The sequence below is a fragment of the Gymnodraco acuticeps genome, unplaced genomic scaffold (assembly GCF_902827175.1).
Source record: "Gymnodraco acuticeps unplaced genomic scaffold, fGymAcu1.1, whole genome shotgun sequence".
Lineage (NCBI taxonomy): Eukaryota > Metazoa > Chordata > Actinopteri > Perciformes > Bathydraconidae > Gymnodraco > Gymnodraco acuticeps.
In genome coordinates, this window is record NW_022990047.1 from 2,467,425 (window position 1) to 2,487,485 (window position 20,061).

A 20,061-nucleotide genomic window follows, 5' to 3' on the forward strand; every position below is an offset into this window, starting at 1 on the left:
TTTTCCTCCCTAAAATATTTAACATAGTTTATATTAAGACCATGAACAGGAATAATTTATGAGATATTTGAATTAATCCGTTTTTTAATTCAGGTGTATTTATGAATCCACTGACACCATCACTCATTTTACAGATATATATTGTGAGTTTAACCACTAACCCAGTGTGAACGTTGCAATTATACTCGTCTGTAATCTTACATTTTCAATATTTTCTTTTTATATTAAGAAATACTCTTCAATATATGAGTTATAGATTTATTTTAAAGCACATAAAAGATGAGAGCTACTGGTCATGCAGAACATGTTTCTCACAGCTGACAGGGACGTCCTCTTGCAAACACACCAGAACATTAAATCTCCCTCTGAAATCTTCAACACGTGGATATTGAAACTGAGCTTAGCTGATTATACCACAATGATGGGGTGCCATTTTTTATGCATTAACAGGTTTATCTGCTCGGTTGTGAATCCCAAAGGATTTTGGAGAGCCATTACACAGAGGATCTATGTACCAATAAATACAAATGTAGGCAGGGGTCAGAGGTCAAAGGTTACGGGACTGAGGTGCAATGACCCCAGCACAGCAGGAAATTCTCTCTATAGAAATGTAATTCTTTCTGCAGTGTGGCCCTTGTTCTACGGGCCCAGCCCCCCACCGTGTTGTCACTGCATGAGGAGAGAAGCAACAATCAGCTCAGACGACTTCAGAAAATGTTTTTCTTTCTCCAACAACAAAGTGTGAACTGGAAATTTGATGGAAGCTGAAAGTTGAGAGACGCATTGTGAAATAGACCTTTCCATCATTAGAAATAAAGATGTCATTTAGTAAATTAAAGTAACATTTTAAATAACAAATCAATAAAATACATTTAAAGCTGTTTTATAGTCAAACATTAAAATACAATTATATAATAAATGAAAGAACAAAGACTTAACTCTAGTGCTGACGTTCATTTTGGTTATTAACCCGATACAATAATGTGTTTCATTTAATTTTGTTAACATTTGGAAATGTTCGTGCATGATTATAAAAGAACAAAGAAAACGTTTGGACAAAGACACATTTGACAAAGATTTTAAATCGTCACCACAGACGGTTTCCAGTGCTTTTATTTACAGAAAAGTGACTAGACTTTATGTTACTGTACACTTTGATAATTTCCATTTTTATAAATACCCATAGGGTAATAGGTCCTCAGTAGCTTTGAGTGCATCATAAAACACACAAACCTAGGTTAGTGCATCTTTCACTAACCATACAAAACAGAGAACAAAGTACCAATTGTAACATAGAAAATAAAGGATACACCATGTTACAAAGTTACAGAAAATACATACTATATATATATATATATATTTATATTGTCACGGGAAAACAGCAAAAAAGCTCGCGACAGAATACACTCACACAGTTGTTTTTGAGTCACAGCATTCAATCATTAAAAAAAACTATCCAAGATGGAGACACCTTAACACACTGATCAAGGAGTTTATATCGGTCCTATGATTTGTTATGTTTGGATTTGTGCCGCTGTATAAACTGGTAACGTTAAGGCAGTGCAGATCATCCATCCTGCAGCAAACCAACTTGCTGCAGCGAGCCCACGACAGGATGCTGCACATAGCTGAGCAACGGGAGGAGGCAGCGGTTTACTGAGGATACACAGCTTACGGCACACTGATCCGTCAGTCATTGACAAACTGACTGAGTGTTGATGGGATATTTTGTTGATGACGAGGGAAACAGAGGTGTACATTCCTTAAAACAAAAGGCACAGCTTGGCAGCAGCATTGCACATGTGAAATGATTTTGCTGCAGGTTCAACATACATGATTATTTTCCTCCAGCAGTGAGCAAAAGTGTTGAAGAAATGTCATTAAACCTCGGCACAAGTTACACCACAATCATCAGTCATTTCAAATTGTCAGCTCGTCCATACCATGATTCCTTATACCTTGCATCGGTACTTTCCATTCTCTAGTCCTCCTATTGTGATGTACTTGATCGGAAGTGTTCAGAGTCTTTGCATCCACCAGTTTGGAAGGCCTGGAGTTGCTCACGGCTGTCCACAGCAGTGATTGAGTTTATTTCGCCCAGCCTGTGGTGGCCTCCCCGTTTATGTAGGCAAAGCCGGGGAAATGCTGCGAGTGTTCGTACTCTGAGTTCCTGCGTGGGCCCAGGGGAGAGTACATGTCACCAGAGGCAGTATAGCGCGATGAATGCATAGGTGGGTTGGTGTAACAGCTGTTAGCTGGCGACACATCTGGCCACCGGGGGGCGACAGGTGCCGGGTGCAACCGAGGAGTGCTGCCCATCAAGCAAGGCTCCATCCGAGCCATCTGGCCGTTGAGCTGGTACTGTGGAGGAGAAGAGGAAATAAGTTATGCTGGTGCAGTGGCATTAAGGGTTGTGAGAAGCCTAGCATATGCAGTGACGAAGAAAAGCAGTAAATGCTGTGCTTGGAAAGTGACTCAAAAGATTAATCGTGTATCCGATATCAGAATATTCTATAAGACTCATTATCAGTGATTTGAATAATCAATTAATCAAGTAATTGATTATTAAGACGTTCAGATTTGGCAGCCAATTTCATTATAAAAACAAATCTGGACCTGAACCGCAACAACTCTGAGCAACAACTGATCAGGAAAGGTCACGTTTTTGTTCTGGTTTTCTCTCAGGATGTTACAGACGATATAAGATGCAACATGTCAGTGTGTTAGTAGTTAATATTAGTTAGTGAGCTAACTAATAAAGCAAACTGTGTACCCTTTGAATTAAGCTCGACTAGCTGTGTCCACGAGTCTCCAAGGCAAGGCAAGTTTATTTATATAGCACCTTTCAACAAGCCAGTCTTTATGCTAAACTAATATAATCAGCTGGTGGATGTAGCCCTATAAACAGATATGAGATTGGTATCAATCTTCAATCAATCAAAAGTTGGCAAAAAAAGTGCCTTTCCCAAAATATCAACTATTCCTTTAATGAATTTCAAAATGCTGCCAGGAATAAACAAGTGTAGAAATACGGGATCCTTTACTTTATTAATTGGGATAAAAGTAGTCAAACTTCAACATGCAGTTCTGACTTGCTGAAACCAAAATATTCCCAGAGCACATACAGAGGACATGACCGCAGTGTCCTCAAAGGTAGCTTTAGTCCAGCCAATATCTTATAGGACGCTTTGTTCGCTCTGTAGCGTTGGGTGTGAACTGACCCTGCTGATGGTAATTTCCTGTCAGGGGAAATTGCTTCACAAGTTGTACCAGTGTCGAAATAGAAAATTAAGCCACTTGAGAAAATTAGACTCTAGCTCCGCTGAAAGAGTGGTTTTCCGGTGTTATTTTTGTTGCCTTTGGTGACTGATGCCAAACAGCTCCGACTAAATCTGCCAGATGACAACAATATTTTGAACAGATGGGGATCCGACAAGGTTTTGTTTTCATCTCAGCTCCATCCCCAACCTCTCACACGGACAAAGCACAGGCATTGTGCCCGATTTAAGCTCAGACAGGCTTAAAAAAAAAAGTGGAAGTAGCACCCTTTTCCTTTTCTCACTAAATATAAACACGACAGTTGATTCCATTATGAGGGATCATGGCATGGAAAAAGACAGTCAGTGCAGGTCAGAGAGCAGAACAGACGGCTCAGCTGCCTCTTGTTCACAAGCAGAAAAGAGACCATTGAATAACAATATTTTAATAAACGCCCCCTTGCTCTGCTCTGTGGCTACTGGCTCAAACAGATGAAGAGACTATTGAGAAGTGGAAAGAGGAGTAACAGAGCAGGGCCCCTCTTGGCCCGGCCAAGCCACCTTTCTCTGTCTGCTTCCGCTGTGTAGAGAGGCTGATTCTGGACTGTTAGACACACTGCGACCGCTGAGGCCCAGCTGATGTCAGCTGGAGGGCCCTCCACGGGAAATTACCATCAAAAGAGTAAACTCACTCCAGGCGCTACATGAGCTGTAAAATCAGCGTCTTAATCTCATCTCACCTCCTCCTGTTTAAATCTTCAGTCTTCATCTGACTTCAAAGCATAGCCTCCACACAAATGCTCTAATATTGACATATTTATGTAAATGTTGTATACTAACAAATGGGCACATTTTTGCACATATGCTATCTTCTTCTTCCAATTTGATCTTATCATAATTAACAAACATAGCACAATTGCAAACTGCTCTGCAGTGTAGACTCATTCAGTTTAACTATTAGTAACACTTGGTCGACACACGCTCGTATTCACAGATATTTTTGCAAACATCAGAAACATTTGTTTTATGTTATTGAGCAATGTCACACTCATTTTCATCTCTCTCTATGGACATCATCCTTATCTGCAATTTAAACAAGGTGCTAATCTCGCCAGTGAGAAATCACCAGTTAAAATGTAGATAACACCTATTTAATTTAAGTAATCCCATTAAATGCAACTTTATACTTCTTCTCCATGACATTTCAGAGATAAAGATTGAACGTTTTCTCTACCACATTTTACCTGACAACTACGGTTACTATGTTGCAGTTTCATATTTTAAACACAATCTTAAGTATGCTGCTGAACTGTTGGTCAGTTACTTGTGAAGTTAGGCTTTGCACAAACCACATTTGTATCCGGTTATAAACTGTAATTTCATTTGTATTTTATATTATCCATTTTAATCATTATTCCTGCACTGTACTATGTAATTAGTTCTTAATTATGTTACATTTGTGATATTTCTAGCACCACAGACACTAATATTGACAGCATTCTGACTGTCTTGATTTTGTCCTATTGTTTTGTTGTTACTCTTTAGGCCCTATTTGTATCAGTGTGTTGTACAAACTACTGAATGCCAACCTTTTCGTTAGGATATATAATCTATCAATTGTTTTACCTTTGAATGTTTGAGTCAATTTTGGTGATAATATTTCAGTACTATTAATCATGTATAATATTGGAATAAGGACTCTTGCTTTAATGTATGCTTTATGTTCATTGTAATGAAGATGCCTGGTACTGACCTGTGCAGAAGAGCGGTGGTAGGCGGAGTAGTGGAGGGGGGGTGGGATCGCCGGATCATGGGCCAGACTGGGATACTGGCTCTGGATGGAGTGAGGGTGCTGGTTGGCGTAGCTTCCATAGTTGTAGCTACCAGTATACCTGAAATGAGGTAAGAAAGTTAAAACCCATTAAAGAAATTCTCCAACATATACAAATAATGTAATGCTTAAATCATAATAATTACCCATGCTCCTCTCTGTACACTGGCAGGCGGTGGGTGGAGGATGGGGGGGGGACTGGAGTACTGTTCCTCATGCAGGACAGCTGCTGTCCGGCCTCAGGAGTGGAGCCGCCGGCTGTTGTCACTGTGTATGTAAGGGACCAGGTATATGACTGAACAGCGCCTGGTAGACACATATACGGACACAAAGAAAATGTGTTGGCTCCAAGAAGCTATGTGCGGTGAGAGCATGTCTGTGTGTGACTGAGAGGAGGGTCTCACCTGTGGTGGTGGTGGGGACCCCGCTGAACTCCGGGGACACGGCTGCAGTGGGGGAGCTGGCCGAGGAAACGGCCACTGAGTGCACCGAGCGAGCGGGAGAGAAGGATCCTGGAGAGGGGGAGGTGGGGGTGGGTTCTTTCACCGGGAATTCCTCCTCTCTCTCTGCTGAAGGTGTCAAGAGAGGACAGACTATTAGACAGTCTTATCAAATAAAAAAATATGAAGTTACTCTTTCATCACTCAAAATGCCCTAAAATCCCACCACTTGTGCTTTCTCAGCTACTCCCCTTTATTTCCTGGACAACTACATTTATATTCTTAAATTGTCTTTATTTTATCCTCGTCTTTTTTCTCTCTAAATATTTAAGAGTTGACAGCTGTTTTTAGTACAGTTTGTTTGAGCCAAATACAAGTCTGATGTACAATAATTATTACTTTGAAAGGTTAAACTCTTTGTGAGTGGTAGCTGAATGTGTACAGTAAAACACACATATGGGGGCAAAGCATATGAACTGTGTGAACTGTGTGTACAAAATAAAGTGACAAACTGAATAAAGTCCCCACAACAAGTAGAAGTAAATATACACAATTCTAAGTGAAAAAAGCATGCCAACGATGTCAACAAATAACAGCGCATCATACTAGGACCTTTTCAGTGATACAATCCTCTTATTCTACTACCCTACAAGGCATTTTTGCAGCTATACTGTCATTAATTATCTCACCTGTGCTGCCCTCTGCCTTCATGGCCCTCATGAGCTCGATGGCTCTCTCCTGGCAGTGCAGGGATTCCAGCAGGTAGAGCACATAATCATCAAACATGAGATGGATCAGGTGGAAGGACCCTGCGTACAGAAGACAGGACCAGTTATATACAGAAGGAAGACGACTCACACTTGTTTTGGAAGTTATTGTTTGTAAAAAACACACAGTGTGACAAAGGATGTTCCCTTATCTATTACATGTTGGTCTATTGAATGGCAGAAATAAGTTTAAAAAAGTCTGTCCTAGACTCTGAAAGTCCAAGGTGATGTCTTAAAAAGGAGGACATCAAATAAAACCAAAAATCTTCGTAACTACATTTGCCATTAATCGACTAATCCTTACATCTTTATTATGGTCATAAATGATGACGGCTGTTACAACTAAAGCGATTCTAAAAGCATCTGAGCAATGACACCACATCCTGCAGAGTGACATGAGGGCGGCTGTTATTAAAAAGAAGCGCGTACGCTTGTTTCCGTGTACCGAGTCAGTGCCAGAAATATGTCAGCTGACCCCGGGGTCACACGGAAGAGGAGACTGTGGCATGTGAGGGAAGTGTCACAATTGTGTCATTGTGCGGGTCCCTGCCGCTGCCGTGCTCATAATAAAAACTTGTGGCTATTCAAGGGAGAGGGGTGTAACACTGACCGGTCATAAAATGGAAAAGACAGGCAAACACATCGGGAGAGGGGAGGGGCGAGGGGCGCCTTTTGTTAATTAGCTGTTTGTGCACAGAGACCTGCTTTATCAAAACACTGCAACCAGCTGTGTCTTTGATATTCACAGACAGGGCCACGCAGAGGAAAGACACGCCATTTTATTTTAATTGTACTACTTTTCTCTTAATACAATCCAACAAGCTATTAGAGCAGCCATTTTATTTGTTTTTCCTCTTTCCTTATTTGAGAACTGAGAACAATGCAATTTAAAAAAGAATTAAGAAATGTTCATTTGTTGCTACTGAACCCTGGAAATAGTAAATGTGCACACGTTTATAGTTCAACACTGCTTTTTACAACGTTTCGGTGTTGCAACTTACCAAAAGGATCTTTAGCTGGGATTTATAAAATCCCTGGATAAGCGATATTCAATCTTTAATTTAATATAATTTAGTATTGATGCTCAGCAAAAAAAATAATCATATACAGTTATGTAATAGGAAGGTTGGTCCATTAATGTTACGCATAATCTAAATTACAAAAGTGTTGCCTCGTGAAAAAAAAATACAAAATTCTGCCATAAGAAAAGCAGGATTCAACTATATCATTTTGATTTAAGGGATACAACAAGCCTTAATAGTGGACGGTTTTATTCATAGAGCCTGTTATAGATGAAGAAACTCTTTATTTGCAATTTAAGAAGTTATGTTGTTGCTTAACACATTTTTTACCACTGAGATCTTTGGTATGTTATAAGTGTGTGTATTGTTTGCAACCTGATGCATTAAAGGCTAAAAACATAGCATTAGCTGCTCACCAAAGCTGGGCGCGCTGTGGAGGGTCATATCCCGGATGACTCTGGTACCAAAGCACGACCACATGAGCAGGAACTGTTGGGCCACCTTCTTCAGGCACCCGGGCCTCTTCGCTGCCACCTAGAGAGAGAGAACATTTCCATGAGAAAGGAGGGGGAAGGGTTGGGAAGCCGGGGTAGAATTAACTTCTGGGTCCGCATTGGGGCTTAACCCTCAGGAACGAAAAACATGTCAACAAGTCAACTATTTAATTTGCCCCCGGGGACACGCCTTCCTATTGAACTATTGTCTGGGCAGTCCAAGACGTTGCCAGGGCGACCAGATTTTACAAGCCCATATCTGGCACATAATGGACGCAAATGGGAAGCTTGAAGACATCATTAACTGGGAGGATTGCAGCGTAAGTGCCTCTGTGTAAGAAAGACACGCAGAGACGAGTGTCTTTCAGCCACAGGTGTCTTTTTAAGGGCAGAATAATCGGACTTCTGCTGCGCAAACACTTGAATCATTTAGCTAAAATCACTTCTTAGTATCACACATTGAAAATATATTAACTTTATTTGTGAAACTTTTACAAAATTGATAATAAGGTAATGCTGAGTCAGACGAGGTTTTAACCCCAATTCTTATCAAAATGAGTGAAAAAAAAGTATTTGCTGTCTGACCTTGACGACACAGCGGTCCACCATGGAGTCCAGCCACTCGATGTACGCCTCGATGGGAGACTGCTCCTCCAACAGACGGTCAAACTCCTGATACACTGAGACAGGAGAGAGATCCTCAGGTTAAATGGTGTTTTACGTCACTCTAAAACTAAAAAACTCCCAACTTCCATGATCTTTGACCTCTGACCCCATCAGGACAGATTCAGAGGAGTGATGCCGGAGTGAATTGGAGATGCTCCGCAGGGTGTTTCAGGGGAGAGCAAACTTGTCTAACCTTTTGCTCTCCATCATTAATGCTTTGACTCCGCCGGTCGTGGGAAGGATTGTCTCTCTCCGTGTGTCACACTGCATGGAAGTAGAGTGTAATTCTGGCTGGGTGTGTTAGAGTCAGTTTAAAGCGTGGACTTACAGTGGATAATAAGCTGCCTGTGATCATCTTGTGAGTCCTCCATGGTGTAAAGTGTCTGCTTAGTGATGCTGTTCAAGTCCACATTCCTCCAGTCCTCCAGCATTTGAAAGGTAATGTCGGCACTGTTTATCACAGTCCGAGACGCCTGGGGACAGATAAATCGACAATATTACCAACACGAGCATACCCATATCCCTTATCAGCTCTGTTTGTTCATATGGATTTTATTAAAAAAAAAATTCAGAACAAGATATGCACCTGACAGAGATGGTTTAATGATGTTTGCCGCTTTAGAATCTGGGAAAATCTCCTTGATACTGAAAACAAGAAAAACATGGTTAGTATTGTTATCATGTAACATTTCTGTTTTAAAATAACATTCTTAAGAAGTACATTATGTTGAGATGTGATGTTAGAGTTACATTCAAATTTGATATTCCTCAGGTTTTCAGGAAGTTCGTGAAGTGCTATTTTGAGCCACTCATCAAGTTGTTTGGCAAATTTGCGAATAACCTGAGTCAAACTGTGTGGATGAGAGAAAACAGAATCATTATTCAAACCATAAAGAATATTAATAATGGCCATTTATCCCCTGTATCAAGTCTGTCAATATTTATATACATATATATATATATATATATTTATATAAATATATATATATTTATATAAATATATATAAATATTTATATAAATATATATAATAATATAAATATATATATATATTTATATAAATATATATAATAATATAAATATATATATATATTTATATAAATATATATAAATATGTATATAAATATAATATTTGATAAAATATCAAAAAATAGTAAAAATAAAATGATATTTAGTTTAATTTCACATGTGATAGAGAAAAACAGCAGATGCTCGATTTTGGAGTCCAGGTCATTTATGTTGATTATGCCTGAATTTCTTTTTGACAATTAATACGTTTTGTCAAACTGAGGTTTTAACTCAGCAGTAACAATTACATTTTCAATAAGCTACGTATTCAAAAATACTCAAAGAATCAGACCACAGCAAAACCCTTTAACTTTTTTTAAGTGAACCTGACTGATATTCATGCAGACCATGAGAAAGACATGCTATGTAACTGCAATGAACACTGTATTTTACACAATAGTACACATCATATATTATGCTGCTTATTTAACAGTATGAAATAGTAAAAGGTATAGTACAGCAAGAAGTGAGCCTTGGAAGTAAATTGTATTATTGTTATGAAGGGAAAACTGCTAGGCAGCCTAATGTTTGGTAAACAGCTTAAATTACCAAACTGAATCTTAACCATGGCATTACGTTATGCAGCAGCTTGAGTTCAGACTGCAAAACAAATGTCTATAAATGCTATGAAGTCAGAGCAGTAAAAGACATCCATACATCCTATCCAGTTTTAGTAACAGAAAATGTAACACATTTGAAGGTTTCTCAACAGGTGCTCACCTATCAGGCAGTGCTTGCAGGACGGTGGGCATCAGCACCCCAGAGATGGCCTTGTAGAGGATGGAGTCACAAACACCGACTATGTTCACCACAGTGTTGGAGCCGAGGACAGGGAGCATGTGGGGGGGCATGCCCTGCCAGAAGTGCAGCAAGAAGCTTTGGACCTGAAAGTAACACGCACAACTTGATATTCAATACTACAGGAAATAAAGTCTTCTTTTAACATTAACATTTATTGGAATTCATAAAATAGAATCAAACTGTTTGTTGAAATGGTTTAAAAAGGGGAGTAACTTGCCTCATCGAAGTTGGCTCTAATAACAGTGTCCAGTATCCTCTGACAGTGCGTTCTGTACATCATGATGAAGGTTGACACCTGTGGGTAACAACGCAGGATTAATCTAATTGCATCACAAACTTAACAGCTTTTATCTGTTTGGGAAAAGTAAAAAGAGCAGTAGAAAAACAAGAGAATAAATCTTGTACAAAGCATGAGAACCAATAAATACATGTTACAGGTCTAGGCTGGAGCTGAGTAATATAAAACAAGCTTTAGAGATCAGCAAAACACAAACCATTTAAAATCATGGCCCCTCTTTAAAAGCCGGACAGCTAGTGCCTATCCTTTGTTCATTGCTAGATCTTATTATCTCCCCCAAAGATTAAGAGTTAGTGAGGAGCCAGCATATAAATCCTCAAGGTCCTTCTCTAAATGCAAACCCTGTGAAGGTCCCGGCAGATAAAAGGCTGGAGCCAGAGGGGGCGCAGAGATGGTGAGATGGCAGGGAGAGTTGGGGAGAAGGGGGGTTGCTGTAAGGATGGACTTTTAAAACTCCTGTTTACCCTCTCTTCTGACAGGTTGGCGGGCAAATTTAGGTCTTTGACATTTGGAAACTCTGGCAGGAGTGTCCCCAGTTTGGAGCGCGGTGAATACGCCACTGTCTGCTTTGTGACCTCTTTCTTCCCCGTCTCGTTCACCCACGCAGCTCCCTTTTTGGAGTACATCACATCGTAATACTGAGAGGACTCCTTCACCGCTATGCCGTAGTAGTGGTATCTGAGGAGAGCAGAGGGGGAACGCTTGAATAACATCTTCTAAGTACAAACACTTCAAACTGCAGCTTTAGAAAACTGGGCTAAAAAAAGCAATGAAAAGGAAAAAAACACCTTTTAGAAATAAATGTATTTCATTTCATTTTTTTTATTCGAACCGGGACAGTGCACATCATGAACACTTTAAAACAAAACAATGCTTACAAGCGTAAATGAGCCGGATTTTAGCTTTAAGCTAATTTCCATCCGCAGTGCCCTCACATATAACATACAAGAACATGACATTTATATACATAGCAAAAATAAATACATGACATGCAGAAAGAGCATGAGCAGCATACAAGCATTTACCACATTTATATCCAACTAATACATTTGTAAGAATGCTTTATACATTTGTAGAGAAGGTTAGTTTCATAGGATTTGATCTTGCTCTCTGATTTCTCTCGATATATTTTGAAAGAACAAAATGATCTTATTAAAAACAACTTCAGATCTTAACCAACATTACATGTGGTGAATGCTTTGACTCTGGTTAAGAAAGATATTCTGTACAAATATATTACAACATTATTTGTTCGTGTTGTTATCCTGTGTCATACTTCAATCTAAGGTTTGACAACTTGTTTGTGTTAAACTTTAATATTTATTTCATAAGTTCTGTTGCTGCATTTCCATGTTTGATTGAAATTGTTCTCAGTTTTTGGGGAGAGGGTCTGATAATAAGTGAGAAATATGTTCTCAGTTTGTTAAATAAAAAGACCAACGTACTTAGACTGCCCTCTTGTCCCCAGTCTTCGGGTAGTTAATGCTGGAAACTGTTGCCTTATGATCTGTTCGGTGTAGGAGAGAAAACGTTAGTCAGTGTGCTTTAACTAAAGAGTGAGAGGTTACATCAAATTCATTCTAAGTCATTCATGAAAGTAAAGAAAAATAATTATACTATTATAATATAAATATGGATACAAGTGATAAAAGGAGCCATACTATAAAATCTTTATAAAATGTCAATTTCTGAGTGTATTTTTGCCTGATAAAGTTTGCACAACATCAAAGTCTCAGCGCTGTATCCACAGGGAGGTCTGAGAGGAGAACACAAGCTTTGAGAGCCATCCATTTATGACATCCAGGGGTATTACTTTTTCCCTATATCAACAGTCTCCCCTCATCTGTCCACCCACCCGTCCTCTCTCCTTCTCACTCTCTTCTCTACTCCCTCCTTCTTCCTTTCCTCTCTTTTTGTCCAAAGAGATTGGCTCCTTGGTCCAACTCATGGTGCAGAAACTTTAGCAAACAGTGTAGCTCTCCATTGTGTGGGATGAAAAAAGAGGCCAAGCTGTGAAGTTTCTGTCAGGCCCCGCTTGATAAATGAGCAGACAGGGAGGCAGTCCGGGCCCTCTCTCGTTTGTTTGTCCTGAATCAATGAAGCCTTCCTAAAGGACACCCCACACTGCTCCAGCCACTGATCTAACATTCCGCAACATCTCACCCTTCCAAATTTCCTTTAATTACACATTAATCCAGGCCCCTTCTCTTTTTCAATATCTTCCGACAGGAGCTGCGGAGGGGTGGGGGTGGGCCGGGTTGGGGGTTGGGGCCTGAGTCCAGGGTACCGGGATGGCTGGGGGTAGCAAGGCTGAGGAACTTCTTGGGGTTGTGGGAACAGACCAAAGCACATCTCCTTTGGCTCGAGATTATGTGTTCAGTGAGCGAGCGCAGAGCTTTGCTCGCGTCACACTGAGCTGCAGTGGATATTACTTCAACAGCAGCCGGAGAGCTGCACAGAACCAAGCCAGGCATGCAATGGTCACACTGATGCTCACGGCTGATTTAGCGCATGAGATTATTGCTTTTGTAAAACATCCAATAAAGATTTATTTCTAATTCTGAGTCATTTTGCTCTGATTACTTTTAATTCACAGTGTGTAACACATATAAATATATATGTACACTAAAACACCAGAAAAACTAGAGATGTAGTTTCATGTGTTATCCAGACATTTAAAAATGATCACGAGTTAAACTGGATGGACAAAGGGAAGGATTGCTAGACCTTCATCTTTAGTTCATCTCTGTTTAAATCGTACCTTTCCGAAGCTGGCTGCGTTCACAGGCTGCGTGTCTTGCTTCTCACTGAAGTCTAGGTAGTGCATGTAGAGGGCACTTCTGGGGATACACACACCTTCAGCTATCTCATAGTTCTCTTCTAGCCTGTGGATCATAATTAGGATGTTCAGTACACAACAAACAAGCAGTACTTCACTGTGTAAATGTTTGAAAAGCCAGATTAAATTAACGTCAGCGAAATAAATGGATGCAGTGATTGGTTTTAGTTTATTTCATGACTGTTTCTACTTGCTAAGAGTAATTTATATGACAGAAAGAAACACCTACAGTTCCAACGTTTTAAAATGCACAAAAATGTTTTATTTTTGTTGTTTTAAATGTTTTTATTAATTGTGCTCCATCTACAATGTTTGGATTTTTGTTCAAATTGTAATTTTTATTTTGTACTGTAAAGCACTTGATAATGCATCAGATAGTCAGATCTGTGACTGTGGAAGTTGTATTTGGAGTATTTCCCTAACAAAGTAAAAACTCAATGCAGTTTTAAAGCCTCAATAAAACATCTGAATGCGTGCTGTGTTTCCTGCTACGAACAATTGCTGACAGGGTTGTCAACTAGCCATAAATAAGGATCATTGCAAACATATTTAATCACATCGTCTGTGTAACTCCTTGCAAGGAACAACAAAATGAGAAAAAATCAAATAGGGATTGACCCAAATATGAGCCTTGAGGAACACCAGTATCATTGCTGTGATTTCTGATGTGTATTTCCCTCCTTTAAACATGTCAGTTGTTTTGTGGCAGATTTGGTAAAAGATTAGTTGGATTTTTTTATCATTTATGGTTTTGAAATCTTTTCTACAGTTTGCATTAGTAAAGACAGCCCCTAACACATCATCTGCATTTTTACTCAATTCAAACGGCAGACAACGCAGTGAGAAGAAAATCTCTGCTGCAAAAAAAACTGCAAATAGGTCTGTAGTGATTTTAAATATAACATGGCTGACATATTTTACAATGAGCGTATATGTTGTTTTTTAAATGTTAGGAACAACTCCTTCACTTATTAATCAAATATGTTCATAGTACGAGGGGCCGTGTTAGTTTTAATAAATGTAACGTCCATTTTGTAAAAATGCTAGAATACACAGAGTCTGGATCTTCAGAGCATTAACAAACTACATAAAGTTGCTATATTCAATGCAGTCAATATTAAACCCTGCCACCATCTCACCTGCATCATTACTTACATTTAAAATAAATATAAAACATGTCTGAACTTTACTGTTAGTATCTCAAGTTGTTTTCAGATCATTGAATAGTACAATGCTGATTTCAATGTTTTCTCTGCCTTCTGAGCTTGTGTAACTTCATTGCTCAGTTCTCAATAAATCTAATATTTATACTTGTTGGACATAAAAGCTGTCAGAGGCCGTTCCTGTCGTTATCAGAGTTATGACTTCTACTACGTCTTCTGAGACTTTTTTTATGTTTTCAGCTTTTCTTTGTATTTCATAAGACTGGTTTATTCATGAATGGCAAGTCTCTATTGATCTTAAACCTAATTTGAGTGACTTTCTCAAACTCAAAAACAAATAGTGGTCAAGCCGTCCTATGAACAAATATATTATTTCTGGTTTAACAATGAAAACGCAATCATCAGTTAACAAGTATGGTTGCAAATGTAGAGGTATTGTGAGGTTTTTCTTTTTAAAATGTAATTTTTTCTGTAGTTAATTTCACTCAAAAGAAAAAAAGTCTCTATATGCGGAGTAAAACTATCATAAAGGCCAATTATAGCACCATTTATGTCTATAATGCTTTTCTTTAAAAAGGTACATTGACCCAACTCATGTTCCTCACGCTGGGTTTCAGCCCCCTGCAGTGCAGCTTAAATCAGCATAAATATTCATTAGACCATGTGCTTTTTGAATACTATTAGTAAATGGTGTCACTGGTCATGGGGCAGTGCAACAGACAGAAAGATATGAACTACAGGCATGTGTGGGGTTTGTATTTCATACATGCAGAGGGCAAAGATCTGATACATGTCAAAGCTGCTCTTGTTATTAAGACTGTTTGCATAAGAACTTTCTATGATAGAACACATCAAACTTCCCCATTTGGAAAGATAAGAATAAAATCATCTCCTATATTATCATGATAAGACTTTGTTATTGGGATCTTTTTTCATCCGACTGAAGGACATATACACAAATATTTTTAGTAACTTACCATTCAAGAGTAGCCGGTGTCGAATGTGGTTTAGAGGCTCTGTTGTTTTCTTTTTCTTCATCTGTAACACACGTCACATTTAGGAGTTAGGGATGAAAACGTAGTTATTCATGTAAATTAGTCACAAATATAGCACCATTGAAAGTGTGTGTAACGGACACAATAATAGAAACTGTGATCATTAAATGACACTTATTGTATTAATGGATAAACAGCAGCTATGAGATGTGAAGTCAGTGGTTTTAGTGTAACAGTGTTCGTCCTGCTTACGTTCATCATTGGACATGTTCCCCAGAGACGTGTGACTGGAGTATCGCTTGCTCTCACTCTCGTTGAGGCATCGTTCAATCCAACTCTCTAAAAAAGACATGAAGCACCACAGATCACAGAGCTGCACAAATTGTCGCCTCTTAGTAAACTCAACGATTTTATGTTTTATGTTTGTCAATCAATCAAAGTTTATTTATATACCCCAATATCACACATCTTACACTAGTCTCAGGAACTTTACAGAATATGAATTACGAATAAGACATCGGACAAGGAAAAACGTCCAAAGAAACCCCACAGTTAATGGGGGAAATGGGGAGAGCAACAGAGGAGGGGTACCTCTTCCAGGACGGGAGACCTGTTTATTTGAAACTAGTCAAAAAAAACAAGATTTTTAAATATGTGCCGACGGGCCTTTTAATTTTATTTGGCTCAAACAGTTTATAGCAGTTTTTCTATTTCTTTGTATAAAATGTCGTTGAAACTGACACTGTTAAAAAAACTCACTTCCTGAGGTGAACTCATTTTGTCCGCAGTATAATAGATCCAAAGCTGTATTTACATAAACAGTGCAAATCACTAGCTATACAGGACACTTTAACTGTTGGTAATGTGACAGGGCGAGCTGACAACAATCAATTGTATAGGCAGCGGTGCGGCCATTGCTCTATTTGAAATGTTTTCACCAGGACGGCAGGAATCCAGCATTGTTCCCAGGAGACTACGAGAGTACACACTCGCTTAAAAGAGCCTGCGCACATTACTGAGGCAGTGTGGTGGAATAGAGGCCATTGTCCCGTTTTAATTTCTACTTAGAAATAGCTCAACTGGTGTGCTTTCTGTGAGCAGGCTGCAGCAAATCACCAAAGCTTTCATGTAGAAACAGCCTGATACGTAGAGTGGAAATCCATTTAAAATTCTGGTTGTATTAGTTTTACGAACTTTATTTGACAAGTGTAATTAGGAAGGGCATTGGACATTAATACTATTATTCTTGTTTATATTAATGCAATTGTGCAATTGTGTTTTCATTGTTGTATTATAATAAGAAGCTAATTAGACACTAATACTTGGGTATTTGTCCTAAACAGAGAAATAGATTAAAAAGTATTATATTTTCCACTAAATCTGGTGAATACAATTTTATGTAACCTAAAATTAGCAGCCTAAACTACCTCGGAAGTTAACTCAGCACATACAGTACTCAACATGTTACTTTTAACAAAATAAAAACATTACATTTCTTTAAATCTTGTTTTTTCTGCAGGTGAGCTGACAACCATAAATATAGCAGCTGTTGCTAGGACAGAGTCCTTGCAGGACGACCTGTTGGTGCAGCCCATGAGGAGGTCGCAGATATTTAAAAGTTTAAAAGTTAAAACAAATAAAAACCGGCACGCTGAACAGGGAACAAGTGTTTTCTCTCCATGGTAGTGACATTTTATGATTAGAAATGTACTATTTATTGATTTTAATTCATGTTTGTTATTATCATCACATCCCACATTACTAACTGACTAACAGCATTTTCCTCGCCAAACACAATGCATGTTAAACAATTATAAAACAGCCTTTGCATTTGAAATGTAACTCTAGTGACTCACTAGTGGCCGACTGACATGCATCATCATTATTATCGGCAGTCTTTGCTCATGGCTAAAGAAAAAGCCTGTGAATCCACTGAAGTGGAGGTAATTCTCCACAGAGGCTCAGATCTTACGCTTCATTTGCCACAGGGACAGATAAGTATGGGATCTAAATAATTGGATTAAATTTGATCAACAAGTGAAACGGACGTTCTCTCATTTATTAACACATTCTGGGCTAAACTACTCTCCACTGCACCAGCACACTACAAATCTGATTTTTAAGAATGTAAACTATTTTAAATGTCTTTAACCAAAGTCAATAAATCCCCTTAACACATTTTAACACATTGAAACAACTTAACTGTTTTTATTTTAATCTTTTATCAGCATGGGCCTTAATCATTATTGTTTCTGAAAACCAAATAATCTAGGTATGTCAACACGATAAAATACAAATATATATCAATGATTATTCTTAACTAATAAAGTTGATTTTTGCTTTAGTGTTCCAATCTTAAGCAAAACTTAAAAATAAGCTTAAGAGCAAATACAGATAACTTTAAAGTCCACCTCTATGGGCATTTTTTATTTTATCCCTCCACTGTTAATTATGATGAACGAAGATCATTAAAGTTGGTTTAACTGTAAAAAACTAGAAGCCACTGGACCGAGCCACTACTGAAAGCTCGAATAGCAATCCCCTGCTTTCTGTGACTTATATATTAAGCAACAAGTGAAACACTTATAACATAACAGCACTTCTGATAAATGTGCGTGACCAAAAACAGTCAATCATAAATAATTTAGGAAATTAAAATTCAAAAGAAACAAGTGAGAAAACCGTGAGAAAAATCATCGGCCGAGCCTCCAGACAGTTCCTGACTGCATTGGAAGTTAGAGACCTCCAGAAGAGCATCAGCAGAAGCTCACACAACATGTCTGCTGGTTCCCTCAACACATCCAGACAAAGCAGAGCAGAATAAGACGACTGACCTGTGGAATCCATATCAGGCTCCTCCAGCAGCCCGCAATGCATCCTCTTCCCATCAACGACACTGGCTCCTCCAAGAAAATGGCTTAGTGCACGTTTCCCCCTCCTCAGCGGCTCTCCCCTTGTCTCGCTGTGTGTTTCCGTGACCACTGCCCGTCACAGGAGATGTTGAGGATCTGAGGTTCGCCCAGAGAGGGGTGGTGTTGGCGGAGAAGAAGGGGGAAGGTGGGAATAAGGGAGGAAAGGGGGGGTAGAGACTCCAGAAATCCAGCGGGGGGAAAGCCAGACCCGTCAAAATGTTTGCTGATGTTTCATGGGAAAGGGGCTGATTTTATAGGAGCCCTGATGGGGACATGTCATTGATAGGCTTGGAAGGCTGATGAATGGCCCCAAGTCAGATGGGGATGTGGCAAGGCTCACTGGAAGTCTTTTGTGGAGCTGTTTTGAATAAGAAAAGCTCCCTCCCAAAAAAAAAAAAGAGGCTTAGATCTACGCAGTCCTAACACTGTGGCCTCCCCGTCTTCCATTATGGCATTTAATACGTTTTTATACACCCCAGAGCTCCATATAAACATACAAGCCTACACAACTGCTTTTCCTTCTCATTTTAATTCACATTTCACATCCCATGGACACTTGTTGCATTTGGTGAGTTTATCACCTCCTGCAACCATTAACAATCTTTAGGATAACTTTTTTTTATTCGAGCCATCGTGTTCTCAGGCACACAATCAAACATTTGAAAAACTGCACCAGTGTGGATTTTTGTTGGTGGATTTTCACCTGTTTTTCACTCACTCTTTCGCTGTGGCAACCTTATTTTTGGTGTGCCTCTCAGAAGAGGGAACGGTCACAAAGGGGGGGAAGTAAAAGTGCAAAGCCCGAGGCTGGGAGGGCTCTGATGGAGTGCCTGAGAGCTGGAGAAGCGAAAGCTGTGATTAGAATATGAATGGAACCACAGGAGAGGGGGAGAGGAGAGGGGAAAGAAGAGGGGAGAGGAGAAAGGCGGATTATGGCTGAATTACTCACCACACCATGGATAGCAAAGCAGGACTTTCTCTACCAGTGCGCAGGCGTGGGCAACACTGCTGCTACTCACCGACACACAGACACCGTGCAGCCACCTGTGAGCACGTGTGGGACAGGGTGGCAGCAACATCACATGGGACACTGTGCACAGGGTCATACTTAGTTAGAGCAGGTCTGTGCGTCCTTTCAGACTCATGTGGGAAGAAAGAAGCTGCTCAATGAGTGACAGGTCAAAAGGACTTTGGAATTATGTAAAAGAAACTGTTCATCATAACATTTGAATCATTTCCTATTATCTGTAAATTCTCTTGGTGTCTAAGAAAGGATTAAACAACAAATCTGTACGTTAACAGCCCACTAATGAGAGCACTATTCAAAGGGCTAAATGGTGGCTAATGCACAGCCGTGACCTCAAAAGGAGGATCTAATTAATTTCAGTCAAATAAGGAGAAGGTGGAGTCTGTATCTCCCTCAGTGGAAGACACCGTTATCTGCTTATTAGAGGCTCATAAAAAAGGACAGGTGCAGCCATCAAAAGAGCCTCTTCCACTCTGCCCGCAC

At 39.4% G+C, this 20,061-nt stretch overlaps 1 protein-coding gene across 5 annotated transcripts; it reads right to left on the minus strand.

The window, feature by feature from the left end:
• Nucleotides 1-1,077: 1,077 nt before the first annotated feature.
• Nucleotides 1,078-19,692, minus strand: rfx4 (regulatory factor X, 4). 5 transcript variants are annotated; one of them, XM_034215606.1, is made up of 18 exons: nucleotides 18,474-19,692; nucleotides 15,892-15,978; nucleotides 15,622-15,682; nucleotides 13,404-13,527; nucleotides 12,088-12,149; nucleotides 11,107-11,320; nucleotides 10,562-10,639; nucleotides 10,264-10,427; nucleotides 9,228-9,328; nucleotides 9,064-9,122; nucleotides 8,806-8,950; nucleotides 8,397-8,491; nucleotides 7,734-7,851; nucleotides 6,218-6,337; nucleotides 5,493-5,654; nucleotides 5,235-5,394; nucleotides 5,011-5,149; nucleotides 1,078-2,361 (listed from the first exon to the last, which is right to left on the minus strand). In XM_034215606.1, the coding sequence occupies exons 1-18, from the start codon at nucleotides 18,514-18,516 to the stop codon at nucleotides 2,089-2,091; spliced, it is 2,205 nt and encodes a 734-aa protein (XP_034071497.1). In that variant the 5' UTR covers nucleotides 18,517-19,692; the 3' UTR covers nucleotides 1,078-2,088. The 5 variants fall into 5 exon arrangements, with proteins under 5 accessions (XP_034071497.1, XP_034071499.1, XP_034071496.1 ...); XM_034215608.1 differs by having other exon boundaries at nucleotides 5,235-5,355; nucleotides 18,474-19,688; XM_034215605.1 differs by having other exon boundaries at nucleotides 5,493-5,657; nucleotides 18,474-19,688.
• Between the last annotated feature and the right edge of the window lie 369 nt (nucleotides 19,693-20,061).